This window comes from Danio aesculapii, chromosome 5 (genome assembly GCF_903798145.1).
Source record: "Danio aesculapii chromosome 5, fDanAes4.1, whole genome shotgun sequence".
Classification (NCBI taxonomy): Eukaryota; Metazoa; Chordata; class Actinopteri; order Cypriniformes; family Danionidae; genus Danio; species Danio aesculapii.
In genome coordinates this window covers 70,091,591-70,107,722 of record NC_079439.1, presented here as the reverse complement: position 1 = coordinate 70,107,722, position 16,132 = coordinate 70,091,591, and the positions used below count along the sequence as shown (strand labels likewise).

The 16,132-nt window shown below is 38.7% G+C and overlaps 1 protein-coding gene across 1 annotated transcript in view; it reads left to right on the top strand.

Annotated features, from left to right (window-relative positions):
* The first annotated feature begins 10,721 nt into the window (after positions 1-10,721).
* The window catches only part of LOC130229819 (disks large homolog 4), a 275,300-nt gene continuing 269,889 nt past the window's right edge, over positions 10,722-16,132 (top strand). Inside the window, exon 1 of the mRNA XM_056458812.1 lies at positions 10,722-10,767. Within this exon, the coding sequence (XP_056314787.1) occupies positions 10,738-10,767 (30 nt within the window). The 5' untranslated portion in view covers positions 10,722-10,737. The remainder of the gene's footprint in view (positions 10,768-16,132) is intronic.

Sequence of the window (16,132 nt, the reverse complement as noted above, 5' to 3'; positions counted from 1 at the left end):
CTGTACAGTATGAAACTATGAAAAAAAACGTGCGAGATAAGGAGAACAAAACAAAAAGAGCAAATACAAGGGTTAATTTAAGGTACTTATATGAAGATCTTAAAAGCAGAGCATTTTGACAGTTTTGAAAGCTTTCTTAATAGATGATCCAGAAATCTACTTAATATAATTCTCCATATCCTTATTGAAGACCACAAAGGCAGGTTTACTATATGTGAGTTTGGTATTTCTGGCATCTCTGACCCCACAAAGAAAAAATAATGTTTATTTAATCAATAAAGTTATTTACCATAAAGGGACAAAGTCAGTTACAAATGACGGCAAATTAAAACAAAGGTCAGATGTGCAAAATAAATTATGGAAATTATTTTAGCCTTAAATACTCTAGAAATAAATTGTGATTATTTATTTATTTATTTATGTTTATTTATTTATTTTTATTTTTTTTAGATGTGATTTCCTGGTTAGTCCAGTAGAGTGTTAGCAGTACCATGTTGTAATATCTGAGATTACCACAAGATGGAGCGATTTTACACAAAAAATCTGAGGGAAAAGCAGGAAGCTCTTTAATCTAGTTTATGCATAATGAATCTTTTCACTCTGATCTTTAACCTAGTGAACTATTTCTTCATGGCCAAATTTGGACAGTAAGTATCTCATCCGACATCCTGACATGTTTCTGCTAGGCTAGCAAAACCGGAAAAAGGCTTCAAATGGCGCTTCCGGTCGTCAATTCCGGCGTTTTGTAATACACTCATGATTGTAACATTAATGTCTATAATTTAATATGTATACCAATACACATGACTCATCTGGGTATATAAATATACCATATTAAAAAAATGCTTCGTATGAGTAGCTAATATATCCATCACAGCTGTGCAATGTGTGAACAGTGAACACACATTTCTGACTGCAGATATATTGCAGATGTGTGTGTGTTAAATATTAATGTCCCCAGCCTACCCAACACGGGTTTGAGCATGAGTGTATGTGAATGTAATTTTATCATGACAAGTGCTGTACTGTTGCTATGGGCAACTCTCCTTTTATATACAAGTTCATGTATTAAAACCGAACCGAGAGAACATCATCGCTGCTCAGTTCGACAGCATTCACTCACACACACCACCAGTCCATACACAATTGCAGCCACACATAAATGCGCAATAAAGCAGATGATGTGGATGTTGGCGCATGCATTTCAACAGACACACACATGTACTTATGTAACAGTGATGTAGGAGTGAAGATAAAAAGAGCTCAATCCGTTTAAAGGCTGATATTGACTACACCAATACAAGAATTCCTCTGTATTGATTGTCTTCTGTTTTGAAAGGAGACCTATTATGCAAAAATCACGATTATAAGGGGTTTAAGCACAGTTATGTGTGAATATAGCTAGCATCTAACGGCTGAAATTGGTTATATTTTTTATAATCACGCTTGATATAAACAGTCTGCAGATTGACATTCTCTCTTTGCAAGTGTCATCAGAGGGGGAAAGCCCCGCCCATTAGTGACGATCTCTCCTTCATTAGCATAAACAGCCCTGAGAGCCATCTGCCCACTGATTTCACGCGGCCGCCATTTTAAAAGTGAAAGTGAGGTTGCGGTGGAAAGAAACCCGGAAGTATCGCCTGGAGTCACACAGGAACGGCGTACGCAGGGCCAGAGCAAGCTGAACTGGCGCTCTAGGCAAACGATGGCCACGCCACCCTCAACCCGAAAGTGTCGCAGATGAAAGTGAGGGAGGGGGGGGTGGGGGTGCTATTGTTTTGGAAGCCGCCATCACTAATCACTATTCTCTATTGATGCGACTGCACTGGGCATTCGCGATGGCGTTTTGTTGTGTACCTGGCTCTATATTTTATAAACAAAGACAAAGAGACGCAAATTTATCATTTTACCGCTTTCCGGTCCGTTCTAAATGGATAGTGAAAATAAAAACGGATATCGGACTTTATTTTTAGCTAAGTTAAGAGAAATGGCAGCAAGAAGGTCGCTGGTTTGAGCCTCGGATGGCTCAGTTGGCGTTTATGAATGGAGTTTGCATGTTCTCCCCGTATTCATGTGGGTTTCCTCCGGGTGCTCCGGTTTCCCCCACAGTCCAAAGACATGCGGTACAGGTGAATTGGATAAGCTAAATTCTCTGTAGTGTATGAGTGTGATTAAGTGTGTATGGATGCTTCCCAGTGATGGGTTGCAGCTGGAATGGCATCCGCTGCGTAAAACATATGCTGGATAAGTTGGTGGTTCATTCCGCTGTTGCGACCCCAGATTAATAAAGAGACTAAGCCGAAAAGAAAACGAATAAATGAATGAATAATTGTGATACAATCACAGCGGAGCATTCATTAAATCCTTATTTTCCACAGAGCAAAACAAATCATCCACCTCTATAGTTGTGAAACGGCACAAACAAAAATATAATTCATATATTTTTCTTGGAAGAAATATCTTTTTGAAACTAACTGTTCGGTATAATTTTTATCTTAATTTTAATGTATCTTTTGTTGGTCAGTCATCTATAAACAAGAATAACGAATAACATTTGAGGTGAATTGCTTCAAAACAATTCCTATATATCCGCCAAAGCACGAATTGCCATGAGATTGTGTTGGTTTGTTAAATAAAATAAAAATCTATCCTAAATAAAATTAGTGAAATAAAATCAGAGAAGCCGATATTAAACTGTTTTCACTATTAATGACAAATTTGAACAAGCAGGAAATGCTTTTGCAATGTATTCGCAGCACTGAACATGCTCCCAGATTACCTCGGAAGAACAAACCCTGTTGGAAGGATGAGAGAACTCAGAAACTGGTTGTGAGAATGAAGATATCTGCATATTTGTGGCAGTCTGTCAGATTGCTTATAACACCTTAATATTTTAGAAAAGGTAGTTAAAGTTAACCAATGATTGATCTTATCCACTCGAGACCCACCCATAAGTAAATATGTAGTTTATTTTTTGATTACCTGACCGATGCATTAACGGCATCACCCGCTGAGATAACCGAGAAACTATGTGATCCTATTGCGTAGTGTCACCCATGTGACGAAATTCATCGTGAAGAACGAGAAAAACATTAAGCTAGACTTTCTGCGATGGTGTCTTGAGGTGAGCTTGTCGTGAGCTATGCCACATTACTTGAGAAGAAACGATTGAATCTTGTGTAACGATGGCCAATTGTCGTTTACGAATCCCCACGACACCCTACGTCAAGGAAATTGTGCCGAAATCATGACCAATTCGTGTGATCTGATCAGGGCTTTAAGCGAATTACTCTTAAAGAGATTATGATTTTGTTTGATGCCTAATATGCCTTTAATTGTTTAAATTAAACTTAATTTAATGATATTAAAGTGATGTTTACGCCACATCTGCATTTTGAAATCACGGCACCAGAGGTTTGTAGTTCACAGCATGTTATTGCAATGTTTACAGTGCTAATCCTCTACATTCGGGTTTCTTCACACTGCAGCCTCGCTTTCGTTTTTAAAATGGCGGCCGCGTGAAATATTAAGAGTTTTCACCTTCTGAAGATAATGTCAGCGACTAAGAGGATCATAAACGGGGAGTTTTAGGAAGCACAAATGAACACTGTAGACTGCCTTCTTCTTTCAGTTTTTCACACAGATAACATAAGCTAGCTAGCTGTGGTCTAGTATACACACATTTAGCATTTCATGCTCCTGCAACATGCATGAAAGTGGCTGCACAACACACTCCTCCACTCCTGTAACTGAAATGGATGGTTTTGGGTTACATTCAGTGAAGATATGCTTATCAATAAAACACTAACTTGAGCTAACGCTGGGGTTGGCTCATAGCATTAGCCCCCAAGGTACACAGAATCCTGGGTTATCTTATTTGGCATTTCACTAATCTAGTAATTAATCCAGGGTAATTATATGTGGAAGTTTCACACTGTACACTCCTAAAGTGGGTTAATGCTCTTATTTGCATATTTGCAGTGTCAGTCCCATTTACTGGATGGATAACATGCAGCCTGTTTACATGAAGGCTCCAGCTTTTGCACATCTTTATATAGAGCAGACTCTGGTGTTAATTATGCATCAAGGGGGCGTGGTTGTTGAATGTTGATGTTAATTGTGTAATGAAGGGGTGTGGCTATCTCTTGTGTTAGTTATTTTATGCAAGAGGTTGTGATTATTAAACTTACAATTTTTTATGTAATGAATGAGTGTGGCTATTGTATTCTGATGTTGTGTAATGTAGGGGGGTGTCGACTCTTAATTATGCATCGATGGGGCCCTTCATTACACAAGTAACATCAGACTTGAATAACCACACCCTATTGATGCATAATTAACACAGGAGTTTAATAGCCACACCCCCTCATTACACAAGTAACATCTGACTTGAATAGCCACTCCCAATCAATGAATAATTAACCCCTAGAAGGGGGTGAAGGGGTCTAATTACCACACTCCTTCATTACACAATTAATTAACACCAGACTTGAATAACCACGCCCCATCTATGCATATTTAACACCAGTCTAATTACCACGCGTCTTTTTTTACACTATTATCACCAGACTCCAATAACCATTCCCTATCTATGCATAATTAACACCAGAATCTAATAGCCACACCCCTTCAATATACAATTAACATCACACTTGAATAACCACGCCCCATCTATGCATACTTAACACCAGAGTCTAATAGCCACACCCCTTCATTACACAATTAACATCAGACTTCAATAACCATGCCCTGACTATTTGCATATTTAACACCAGAGTCTAATAGCCACACCCCTTCATTACACAATTAACATCACACTTGAATAGCCACGCCCCATCTATGCATATTTAACACCAGAGTCTAATAGCCACACCTCTTCTTTACACAATTAACAGCAGACTCCAATGACCATGCCCTGTTTATATAAATAATTAACACCAGAGTCTAATAACCACACCTCTTCATTACACAATTAACATCAGACTCGAATAACCACACCCCATCGATTACACCCCATTGATTAATTATGAAGGGCTGTGGCTTTTCGATTTTAGGTGTTAATTTTGCATCAACGAGAGATGGTTTGGTCTGATGTTAATTGTGTAATGAGGGGGTGTGGCTATTAAACTATGGTATTAATTATGTTAATTGTGTAAGGAAGGGCTGTGGTTATTAGACCCTTGCTGGTAATTATGCATCAATGAGGGATGGTTATTCAGGTCTGATGTTAATTGTGTAATGAGGGGGTGTGGCTATTAAACTATGGTATTAATTATGTTAATTGGGTAAGGAAGGGCTGTGGTTATTAGACCCTTGGTGTTAATTAAGCATCAATGAGGGATGGTTATTCAGGTCTGATGTTAATTGTGTAATGAGGGGGTGTGGCTATTAAACTATGGTATTAATTATGTTAATTGGGTAAGGAAGGGCTGTGGTTATTAGACCCTTGGTGTTAATTAAGCATCAATGAGGGATGGTTATTCAGGTCTGATGTTAATTGTGTAATGAGGGGGTGTGGCTATTAAACTATGCTATTAATTATGTTAATTGAGTAAAGAAGGGCTGTGGTTATTAGACCCTTGGTGTTAATAATGCATCCATGAGGGATGGTTATTCAGGTCTGATGTTAATTGTGTAATGAGGGGGTGTGGCTATTAAGCTGTGGTGTTAATTATGCATTAATGAGGCGTAGTTATCGGAGTATGAGGTTAATTGTGTGTTGTTGTGTGTCTACAATATCACAACAACATTACAATGTTGAATTGACTAAATATTCTTAATATAATATAATTCATACACTAGATAGTTTGAGCACATTGAATAAAAGTGCATCATTTAGGAACTAAATGATCCTAGATTTAGTTGTGTACGCCATCCCAGAGAATGGAAATGTGTGCATTATTGACAACAGCTTTATTGTAACACCATTGACCTTTGACTGGAAGGAAATGCTGAGTGATATGCTTATTCACTGACTTAGTCTTAAAGGCAAAGGATAAAGGTAATGTTTTTAAAAGATGCGCACAACATTAATCACATTCAGCATAAAAAGATACAAATATTATGACAGTGTCACTAAAAATAGCCTCTTCTTCTCTTCTCTTCAATCTCTCACCCTGCTTTTACCTTTCATCGCCACACTTTCTGTCGTCTTTTCTGTTGTCTTATATATACAGGTATTTTCAGGAATATCATACTGCTGCACAAGTCATTTCTGGATCATACAGCATGTATAGCATGCAAACAATCAGGGTTTATGAAAGATACACTCTGCCAAAATGTGCAATATAAGACCAACATCCATCTTGCACAGCACAATACTGCATTTAAACTACTTTTAAAGAGAGAATAAATAAAAGAATGTATAGTGCAGGGATTTTCTTTGACATTATTTCACGTTTAATTGTGCAAATGACATCCAGTCATGACCTTTTGCCTAAGCACCCAGATCAGCAGGGGGCGATGATGAGCTGCAAAAACACTGACCAGTTCAATCTCTCTTTCTCTCTGTAAACAAGTTGGTTAACAGAGGGATGCATGCAGAAAACATTGGTGAGGTGAGCAACAATACAGGTATGTTGAGCTGATATGCCCTTTTTTCCAGCAGATTGAGTATATCATTTGAAGTTCCTCCTAAAACATTTTGTATGTTGTCGTATGATTACATTCACATTTGTTATTAATTATTAACTGCAAAAACAAACCCTGATTATTGATAATTGGCAGACTCAAAAATGCTGAGGCTTTTAAACACAAATTTGGGACAAATGTTGACAAACCCAAACTTTTGGGAAAATTTGTACATGATTTAGAATTTAGCTAAATTGCTATTTGTTAAAACAAAACAGTGTTTTGTCAGCGTTTAATAAATAAATAAAATAAAATCAATTGAAGCATATCAGAAAGTAGTTTCAAACGGGTTTATTATGCTTAATAATTTACTTTTATCATATAAAATTTCTAAGTCTGAGCTCAAAAAACCTGGGTGACAGTTAAAGGTGATTGTCTTCAGAAACGTTTGTTGTTGTGCTGGTTGAAAGCCTCTTCCCATTCCAATAGTAATGATTAAAATAAATAATCTAAATTTATTTATATGTATTTTTATATTTTGGGTAAAGCATAAAGCTAAAAACTGTTCATTTAAATATTGTCAGGCCAACAATTCCCATAATTCTGATAAGTAGCCCAAACTGTCTGTCAGCAAATGGAGATGTGTACATTTGCGCATTCGTTTACGCAGATCTGCCGTTTGTGCGTGCACATGAGAGTGGTAAAAACTGGAGGAAGGACGACACCATGGCTGAAGAATTCCTTTTAGACAGGTAATGTTATGTTTTAAAACTATTTTCGTCATTCAGAGCTGTAGATTGAGTTTTATCGGGTTCAGTGGTGAAAAGAGTACTGAAAAATCGTACTTAAGTAAAAGTACCATGACTTGCCTAAGAATGTAGTAGCTGTTGTAAATATTACTCAAAGTATGAGTAAAGAGTAGCCCTTTCAAAAGTACTCAAGAGTAGTGAGTATTACGCTGTTAAAAGCTGATGCATTTACATGTAATTTGTGGATGTGTGTAAACGTAATATTCTGTAGTGCATTTAGTTTCTGCCCAGCAGGCACGCAACGTCATACTATAAGGATAATATAAGGTTAGATTTAGGTTGTGATATCAGGTGACCAAAATTAAATCTCTAACCAGCATCTAAGGACAATGTAATTTTGATGTTCAATAATGACGTCAAATGACGTTGATATTTAGTTGATTTTGTGTTGTTGACAAAAATCCAACGTCGAGCCAACATCTTAAACCGTCATATTGATGTTAAATACTGACATTTGTTCGTCAGGTATGGCAACCAAAATCCAACATCTGATAGACGTCATAGTGGAAACGTCCATACAATGTCAAGCTGTAACATCATTAGATGTTGATATTTGGTTAATTTCAGGTTGGACATTGACATTGGCCTGACGTTGGGTTCTAATGTCAACCCGATTTTCATTTCCAAACAAAATGCAACGTCCCCACGATGTTCAGGTACAATGTCAATCTGGCGTCATTTCTGTGTTTAAGGCCATTTTGGTCATCATACAGTAAACATCTGTCATCTTCTCATCAGTGACATACATCTAAACAGTCTCTGGGTCAATGCGTGTAAAGATTTTGGACATCTTGAACACTTTTAATGCTTTCAAACCGTTTGCTGCAATTATAAATCGCTCATGTCTTCAGGTAGTTCATTAAGATGCAATTCACTTTCTATGTGTGATTTGATTGGTCAGGAATCACAGGACTGATTTTTCTAATCCCCATAGTCAAGAATAATAAAGTAGTGAGGTTGAAGTAAAATAGTGGAGTAAAAGTACAGATACTGCACTAAAAATGTACTCAAGGGAAAGTAAAACTACTCAGTAAACTACAATTCCTGAGAAAAGCTACTCAATTACAGTAATTTGGGTATTTGTAATTTGTTACTTTACACCACTGGTCAGGTTATCTGCACAGAAGTGTTGTTCAGCACTGAAATCTTCCGGTGAAAGGTTGATGTGACTATTTTAAATTTCATAGGGGACCTTTTAAGGCACCGATAATGTAGATTTTTATTTAGTTTAACAACAAAACATCAGTAAATAGCGCTATTTACTGAGCTGAAGTTGCTTTTATATTCAGATTGGTTCATTTTTAAACAATGACAGCCTGTGACGCGCTCCCTATATTGTTCACCATGCTACTCTGAATATTCGCTCTGAAATAGCATGACAGTATGGTTTAGTAATAAGTGTAATTCCTGCACACCGCCATCCAACCACTATACAGTAGTGGCTTTAGGGCAAAGCGTGTGAGAGAGTGAGACCAGCACTTCTTACATGCATGGAATATTGCACATTATGACAAGTTTTGCTGCTACACAAGTGAAAACGTGCTCGATACAATAGTTTTTAGTGATCAACTGGGTCTATGTCAACTTTGGCCCATGGGCCCTACTTTGGGCATCTCGAAGAATGCTGGGTTGTCATAACATTTTGTTCATTTTCTTTTCGGCTTAGTCCCTTTATTAATCGGGGGTCGCCACAGCGGAATGAACCGCCAACTTATCCAGCAAATGTTTACTATGCAGCGGATGCCCATCCAGCTGCAACCCATTACCAGGAAACATACATACACTCTCATTCACACACATACACTAAGGACAATTCAGCTTACCCAATTCACCTATACCACATCATTTTGGACTTATGACTAGGGCCAGACGGAATCTGCGGACATTTTTTGCTATTTCTGCACAGAATTGGGTTAAAAATCTGCGGATTTATGCGGAATAATAGTATCGTAACTAAAAACTTAATCTATTCAATAAAAAGTAATACCTTTTTAACTTTTATTTAATGTTTACAATGCAAATCCAATTAGATCCACTTATTTGGTAAACAAAGCAAGTCTCTCATATAATATGTCTAATAAAAGACAGAAAATGTTACTTTACGGACTGTATTGTAAATAAATTATATGAATATTGTCATATTAGTCAATAATATACTGTAATTAATTTAGAAACTTAATAAATATAATGTTCCACACATCTACACAAGTAAATAAACAGAATTAATGATGGGCTAAAAATCTGCTGAATTCTGCGCGCGCAGATTTCGTGTGGGCCTACTCATGGAGAAAACTGGAGCACCCAGAGGAAACCCACGCCAACATGGGGAGAACATGCAAACTCCACACAGAAATGCCAACTGACCCAGCTGGGGCTCGAAGCAGCGACCTTCTTGCTGTGAGGCGATTGTGCTACCCACTGCGCCACCGTGCTGCCCACAAACCCAACATTGGGTTATTTTTTTTTAAATTGAATTTTAAAAAATCACACTTTTTAGCCACCAGTTGTGTTTTTGACCCAACCTTGGCTTACAACAACCCAAGTGTATGCTGCAAGTACAAATCTGCGGATATCACGTGTACAGAACTACAGCACACACACAAACACACAGGTTTATCGATGCATACTGTTTATCGCGCGCTGCCTTTTTAAGTATGCAGTATACCGTGCGGGTGCAGTACTCTGGTGTTCCATTGGAACGCGGATTCCACTGCGCTCTGTGAAGCCACCGCTGCTGACTGTACACACTGACAACTCCAGCAAACAAGAGCCACGAGTAGCACTAATGCAGTTCTTCTCCTTTTCCTCGAGTAATCTCTCTGTTTAACTCTCATCCTCTCACATCCTCCCCTTCCATCTTTTGACGTCCCTCCCTCCGCGCGCGCGCGCACGCTCCCTCTCTCTCTACATCTTCTGGCGCTTCAGTCCGTTCCCTCTTTCTTTTCTCCCCCTCTCGTCTCTACACTCATCCTCCCCAGCTCATCTCTCCTTTCATTTGCTCCTCCATCTCTCCGTTTGGTCTTTGTGTGCTTGTGTGTGTGTTTGTGTATGTGTGTCTTCCATCGACAGGAACACTGCGCGCGTCCCTCTCCTCATCCTTTCCTCTGAATCCGGAGCTCCAGTGTTCCCTCCCTCCTTTCTCCTCCTCCTCCTCCTCTTTACGTTTCCCCCCCCCCCTCCCTCCATCCATACTCGCTTCTCCTCAATGCTGAAGTCAGTCAAAAGAGAAACACTGAAGAAAAGAGGGAAGAACGGCGGGCGCTGAGAGAGAGAAAGAGAGAAGGAGAGAAGCTGGAGGGAGAGAGGGGTGAGGGGGGAACGGGGGTTTGGATACATCTCCACCTGTCTTCTCTCTGCCATGGACTGCCTCTGCATAGTGACCACAAAGGTAAGCCGTGCACGAGGACAGCAGGAGCGCGCGGGATTATAATGTGGGCGCGAGCGAGAGGCGAAACTTTGACGCTTTTCTCCGCCAGGCTGTTGTTTGCTTCTGGGCATTAAGGGAGCGTTCTGTTCCTGAGCATCTCCATCATGTGGAGCTACTTCATTGTTCTTCCTCTCTCATCCGAGCTCGTGATTGATATTAAATCCCTGTTTGCTTTGATAACAGGAGTGTGTGTGTGTGTTTGAATTACGCGTATCCTTGCGTTCAGATATGCTGGATACAGAGGAAGCGAGCAGAACTGGTTTTATTTATTTATTTAATTATTATTGTGAAGTTAAACTTCTTGTTTTATGGGACTCGCTGTTAAAACACCTGTCAAAGAGGTGCGTGTGTGTGCAATCTGTACAACAATTGGACAATAGCGCGAGGACGCCTCAGAGTGTGTGAATCTGCAGCTTATACCTCTGTGGTGCAGTGTCAGAAATGAGCTTTTTATCAGGAGGAATAATTGCCCCCTTGAATCGTTTTGGATTTTTATGAAGGTAGAGATTGTGTCAAATAGTAATCTTCAAATACGTAGTACAGCATAAAATAAGTAAGCAAATAATAGTAAGTGCCATTTTTATTACATGCACAATGAACAGTTTTGTAAAATAAAATACTTAATAAAATACTATGTTGGTTTTCTCAACAATAATTATCTTTTTAAGATAAGTGATCATATAGATAATTAAACATATTTCCTTCTGTGAAAAATTCTCAGGGCCCTGTCATACACCCGGCGCAATAAGGTGCAAGATGTGTTTGGCGTGATTTGTTGCTATTTTCAGACTAGCGCAACCCTAATTTTCACGTTTTGTGCCACTCTGTTTAAATAGCAAGTCCATTTGCGCCACTTTGTGGACTGTTGGCTGTGCTGGTCTATAGAGGAGGTGTGTTAAGGTGTATCGTTGGCGCTTTGCTATGTTGAAGAACTGAAATAGAACGCGCCATTGACCAACTCAAAGCAGATCTAAAGACCAGCGCAGAGTGTGTTAGCTATGCGCCTATGCGTGTACAAACGCTTACACATTGCTTAATACACACAGGGTGTACAGCAATAAACAAATATCTTTACAGATGAAGACAATTAAAGGATTAAAATGGTACAAAAATGATTATTTTCTACATAAATATAAAAAACACTACCTCCATGCTTCATCCCGAGGGGCTTTGTTTAGTTTATTCATGACAATTTGCTTTAGTATAATGTTATTTTTATTATCAGTATTATTTATTATATGCATATTTATATTTGTTTTAATAAAAACAAGTTTAGATTTGTCCACCTGTCGGGTTTTGGAGACGTCTGCATCACCACATGGGGTATAAGAACAGGACGCGTGTTTGGATATAACTCAGTTTTTTGACCACTCTTCATTATTATTGTTCATTTATTCATTTGCTGGAAATTAGAACTGAAGTTAGAAATAGTTTTGACACAAATCTTTGCGCTTAACAAAGGAAATTAAATCTGTAGGCTAATAGATGTCTTCAGTGGAGTGAGTTTCCACCGTTTCCTTACTCCACCAATGTAAAGGAGTAAAAAGTAAAAGTAAAGTAAAGAGAAAGTAAAGAGGCCGAATGGAGGAGGCTCGCTCTTTATCCTCGCACTGCAGAGGCTCTGTTGAACTGTTTTCTCGTTAGTGAAGAGTTTAGTTTTTCCTCTTACAAAGTCCGCCATGTAAATAGCAAATGTGCCATGGCACGACGCAACTGACTCTTAAAGGGAATGTGAGACAAGACTCTGATTGGGTTAATGCAGGTTATGCTCAAAACACACCCAGAACTCATTAAGAGAATAAGCAGAACCCTGTTAGACCATGTGCCGGGGTAGCGTCCTTAAAATAGCAAAAGTGGATTCAGACATGTCCTTAATGCTTTTGCGCCATGGACTTTAGACTTTGCGCCTAGATTGTTAAAATAGAGTCCTTAAAATTTCCTAGATACTAAAGGATCTTCATGGAACAATCAATACCAGTTTATTTTTAATAGCATTGCAGTCTATAAAAGCCACTGGGTTGTCATAACCCAATGTTGGGTTTGTCCATATTTGAGCTAACATTGAGTTATGAAAACCATCGTTTTCTAGAGTGCAATGCTATTAAAATAAATTGGTATTGACGGTTCCACAAAGAACAAAAATAAATAATTTTTTTAATTCAATTTAAATAAAGCAGGGGTCACCCAAGTTGTTCCTGGAGGGCCAGTGTCCTGCAGATTTTAGCTCCAACCCTAATCAAACACACCTGAACAAGCTAATCAAGGACTTTCTACACTCTAAAAAACAATGGGTTATTTATTTAACCCAATGGTTGAGTTAAAAATATTTAGTGCTTTGTTGGGTTATTTTTAACCTTTATTGGATTATTTATTAATAACTCCACCAGTTGAGTTAAATATTTGGTGCTTTGTTGGGTTTTTTAACCTTTAATGGGTTATTTATTTAATAACTCAACCAGTTGGGTTACTTAAAATGTAATGGAAATAAATCATTTTTAATATTTTTAAAGCTGTATGTTATTTATTTACACAGCCATAACTATAAAATTAATAGTTGTACTAGTAATAGTAGCATTAGTAATACCAGAATGGAAAAAAAAATACATTTAATAAAAAAAACCAATGCATTTAATTAAATTTTATAACCCAATGCATTGGGTTAAATAACCCACAGTTGGGAAGGTGCTATAAAAACCTGTAATTGGGTTATATGTTGGGGTATTATTCACCCAAGTATTTTAACTGAGTAGCATTGCACTCTATGAAGACCACTGGGTTGTCATAACCCAATGTTGGGCTTGTCCATTTTTGAGCCAACATTAAGTTATGATAACCCAACGTTTTCTAGAGAGCAATGCTATTAAAATAAATAGGCATTGACGATTCCACAAAGAACAAACATAATACAATTTTTAATATTAATATTAAAATGAAACATTTTAACCCAACTGTTGGGTTATCAAATATCTGACCTAACACATTGGGTTATGACATCCCAAATAGTTTTTGAGAGTGTTGGAGTGCTGAGAAACAATTTGGCAGCACTACTGTCCAGTCTGATCCAGTAGCTATATTGTTATTATTATTATTATTATTATTATTATTATTATTATTATTATTATTATTATATGATGTTTAATAGCAGTTAAAAAGGACAGTTCAGTGACATAAACGTCTATGGCATTTTTAGTCAATTTCCCTGTCATCCTGGCCCCGAGCCCTGGTTAATTTCTGACCCTGCTGTTGATGAGAAGGAGGCGGATGATGATGATGATGGCTTACAAAGAAATGCACAGGAAATGAAGGAAAAAGAAAAGTGAGAGCGGTCCATTAAATTATAGAGCGAAGGACGTATCTGTGTGTGGGAGCCAAAGAATGAAAGGTCGGCTACAAGCGAAAGCTCACATGTGATTTGTCATCTAACTGCAGTTCGCGGTTCGCTCTGTGTGTGTGTGTGTGTGGAGGTGAGACACATCCCACTGCTCCTGACGGCATGTGCCTCTTTGCCCATGTCGTGCTGCTGGCAGAGCTTTCCCAATGGTTTACGTAACATTGGCTGGTGCTTTCTTTTCCTGTGCTGGTGTCTGTTCTTACACTTTATTCCGCTCTCTCGTTGTCTTCGGATCGACTCCCACCTTGCATGCTCCTCCAAAACACTACTATGACCTCACTCCCCACCTCACAGACCCGCGGTGTCCAATGATTGAGCGAGAGTCAGAAGGTACAAAGAGAGAGAGAGAGAGAAATTAGCGCAGTGCCTGCTTTTGTGTGGGCTGAGATGGAAATGGTGCACTGGTCTATGGATGTACGGTTATTAAAGACTGTACTGTGTTTTCAGCGAGGATCCCAATTGTACTGCTTTAGCCTTATGCTGTGTTTTGTTAAAGGAGCATATTGGTGTACAATGCTGACAAAGAATCAACTGACATACTGTAAAATTAATGTATAAAGCATATGAAACTCTGACTAGCATGTCTAAGTTTGGAAATCTGAGCAGTTTGAGAAATTGTTTTATTTTTAAACTCTAGATTGGAGATTTTTAATGGATTTTTTTTATGGAGAAGTGGAAATAATAGGGAAAAGTTTACATTTGGATCTTCATTCAATCTGAATGCTGTCCTGAAGTAAACAGAATAGAAATAAACAATATATACTGTGTCTTCAGTGAGGATCCCAATTGTACTATTCTAGGCTTATGATGTGTTTCGTCAAAGGAGCATATTGGTGAACAATGCTGACAAAGAGTCAACTTGGAGCATGGAGCTGTAAAATTGATATATAAAGTATGGCATAGATATAAAGAGAATTTGAGAATTGTTGGCATATTTTAAAACTATAGATCTCGATTCGACCCTATAGACAATCTTAATCCAGCATCTCTGCGATTTACGCCAATTATATTTTCACGGTAAGGAGAGAAGCGTAAAGTCAGTCGCACAAGTCTTTATATTGTTATCATATGCATTGCTCAGTAATATGGACACCTCCGAATGGCGTTAAAAGTGTCACTTACTGTATTTATAAGGTATAATTCACCCAAAAATGTAATTTCTGTCTTTATGTAATCCGTGGTGAAAAGAGTACGGAAAAATCATACTCGAGTAAAAGTACCGTTACTTGCCTAAAAATGTCGTGCGAGTAGAGTAAAAGTATCTGTTGTAAATATTACTCAAAGTATGAGTGAAAAGTAGACTTTTCAGAAGTACTCAAGAGTAGAGAGTAGTGAGTATGAGGCTGTTAAAAGCTGGTGTGTTTACGTGTAATTCGTGGATGTGTGTGTAAACGTAACATTCTGTAGTGCATTTAGTTATTGCCCAGCAGGCACACAATAGCCGCGCTTCCACTAACGCGCCTAAAGCGAGCGAGCCAGGGCGAGCCAAGGCCAGTCGCGTTTCCACTATCACTTCCGGGGCGTAATCGGGCCAAAGCGGGGCTTCCTTGGGGCCAGCGTCCGGCCTTTTTCGGCCCGCCGAATACCTTGGGCCAAGGAGGGCCAACTGGGGCTTTGGGGCGGGGTTACGTACAAAGGCGGAGTTTTCCTGTCAGGTAAAGAGGAGACAAGATGCTTTCTTCCCTTACGTTTGTTTTGCTATCGTCGTTCTCGTCGCTCGGCTGCTCTTTTGCGCCTTGCAGCCAAAATCTGTGTTCGAAGTAAATGCCGCCGAACTCGAATGTCCTTATCCAGGGATCGCTGTCTGGCCTTACACCAACAGACCACAAACAGTAAAAAAGCAATCGCTTCGGTGTTCTCCATCTTCCAGCTCTCGTAGTGATGCCAGGTTGTGTTTGTGGTTATAATTTGAGTTTTTTGTTCCCGCTGAAGTGG